Source organism: Lottia gigantea (assembly GCF_000327385.1).
Source record: "Lottia gigantea unplaced genomic scaffold LOTGIsca_689, whole genome shotgun sequence".
NCBI classification, from domain to species: domain Eukaryota; kingdom Metazoa; phylum Mollusca; class Gastropoda; family Lottiidae; genus Lottia; species Lottia gigantea.
In genome coordinates, this window is record NW_008710345.1 from 12827 (window position 1) to 14949 (window position 2123).

General features: G+C 34.4%; 1 protein-coding gene across 1 annotated transcript; it reads left to right on the top strand.

The window, feature by feature from the left end:
* Nucleotides 1–666: 666 nt before the first annotated feature.
* LOTGIDRAFT_58538 (hypothetical protein) lies at nt 667–1149 on the top strand (the record flags this gene model as incomplete). The annotated part of the gene is made up of 2 exons (XM_009065210.1): nt 667–971; nt 1119–1149. Coding segments are annotated over 2 exons (336 nt in total), but the record flags the coding sequence as incomplete, so codon positions are not given.
* Nucleotides 1150–2123: the final 974 nt, after the last annotated feature.

Sequence of the window (2123 nt, forward strand, 5' to 3'; positions counted from 1 at the left end):
TCCAGATATGTTTAATTCAACTGATCAGTATTAAATAGAGATTTATATTAATATATACATAATTATTGAACATACAACCCTAGCACCAAGTATTAATGACATCACGTAAAATTCACATGAATATACTTAACATTTTTCCATTATTATTAGTGTACAGTGACTTTCTTGTCCAATTCAGTTGTAAATGGTTTAAACCGTATATGAGATCGGAGGTAAAGTGCGTGCATTGGATTGAATTGTGACGCAGATACATCCAAACCACATTTTCTTTCAAAACTACGAAAGGACAGCTGAAAAAGGTTTTTAAGTCATGCTGTCAAACAGATTTTCAATCTGAAAAGGAATAACAATAATAACACAAGCCAGACGTCAAATTATTACAAATTAGTAAGCCACTTAATATTGCCATTTTCTTTTTCACTGCAATACTGCAAAAAGTCATAATAATAAAATGAAAATTCATTTCTATATGACCTCAACCCCAAGTAGCACATTTAAAAGCGATTGCCTCTCAAGGATATACTGATAACATTTATCAAACAATGTCTTTATCAAGTATCTCGCATTCAAATTCATCATTAAATACAATATCAACCTTCCGAAATGGGTGGGATTGGTAGTTCCTGTATCGGATTTTGTCTTCTGGTAGTTCTTATAGGGATTTCCTCGGGAATTCGCTATCAACCAACATGGGAATCAATTGACAGTAGACCACTTCCTGCTTGGTATGACCATGGTAAATTGGGAATTTTCATTCATTGGGGAGTATTTTCTGTCCCCAGTGCTGGTTTCCATTCTCAAGCAGCATGGTTTTGGACGTACTGGAGACAAGAAAAATTACCTGCATATGTGAATTTTATGAAAAATAACTACCGACCAGATTTTACCTACGCAGATTTCGCCAAAGACTTCACAGCAGAATTCTTCGACCCAAACGCATGGGCCGAACTATTCCAGTCGTCTGGAGCAGAGTAAGTATTGAAGTAAATAATATTACATCTACCCTTTACTTAAAATTAGATTTTATAAATTAGCTAACCTAGTTCATTGATTTCTATCACACAGAGGATTATTATATAATTTTTGATGTGGTATTCACTTCACATTTTTCGTTACAGCTACATTGTTTTTACGAGTAAACATGGCGAAGGTTTCACAAACTGGCCGTCAAATATATCATTCAATTGGAATTCCATGGAAGTTGGTCCTAAAAGAGATCTTGTTGGTAAGCCAAATTGTAATCAGAGTGTTAATCATATTATCGAGAAAGATTATTAAGATTAACATATAATGAGACGAGTCTGAATCCATATTGTGGTAAACGCATTTTTATACGTCCACATGAAATGGGGGGCGTATATTGCCATCACCCATGTCCATCCGTCCACAATTGCACGTAAACACCCTACAAGACACAATTCTTGACAGATTTTGACAAAACTTGGTATGAGTGTTCGTAATCACCCAAGGATGAAACCTATTGAAAATCAGAAGAATCGAAAAATATTTAGTGTAAATTATTGCCATTGTTCTTGAAAACGCGTTCAATTTTTAGCTTGTAAACACTCTTGAAGGGATAATTCTTGATGGATTTTGACGAAACTTGGCATAAGTGTTCGTATCACCCAAGGATGAACCCTATTGAAAATCAGAAGAATCGAAAAATATTCAGTATGAGTTATTGCTCTTGTTCTTGAAAACGCGTTCATTTTTTTGCTCGTAAACACTCTAGAAAGCACAATTCTTGATGGATTTTGACGAAACTTGGCATGAGTGTTTGTTATCACCCAAGGTTAAACCCTATTGAAAATCAGAAAAATATTTAGTATGAGTTATTGCCCTTGTTCTTGAAAACGCGTTCAATTTTTAGCTCGTAAACACTCTAGAAGGCACAATTCTTGATGGATTTTGATGAAACTTGGTGTGAATGTTCGTAATCACCCAAGGTTAAACCCTATTGAAAATCAGAAAAATATTTAGTATGAGTTATTGCCCTTGGCGTTCAATCTTTAGCTCGTTTAACGGATTTTGACGAAATTTCGCATGAATGTTTGTTATCACCTAAGGATGACCCTATTGAAATCAGAAAAATCGAAAATATTTAGTATGAGTTATTGCTTTTG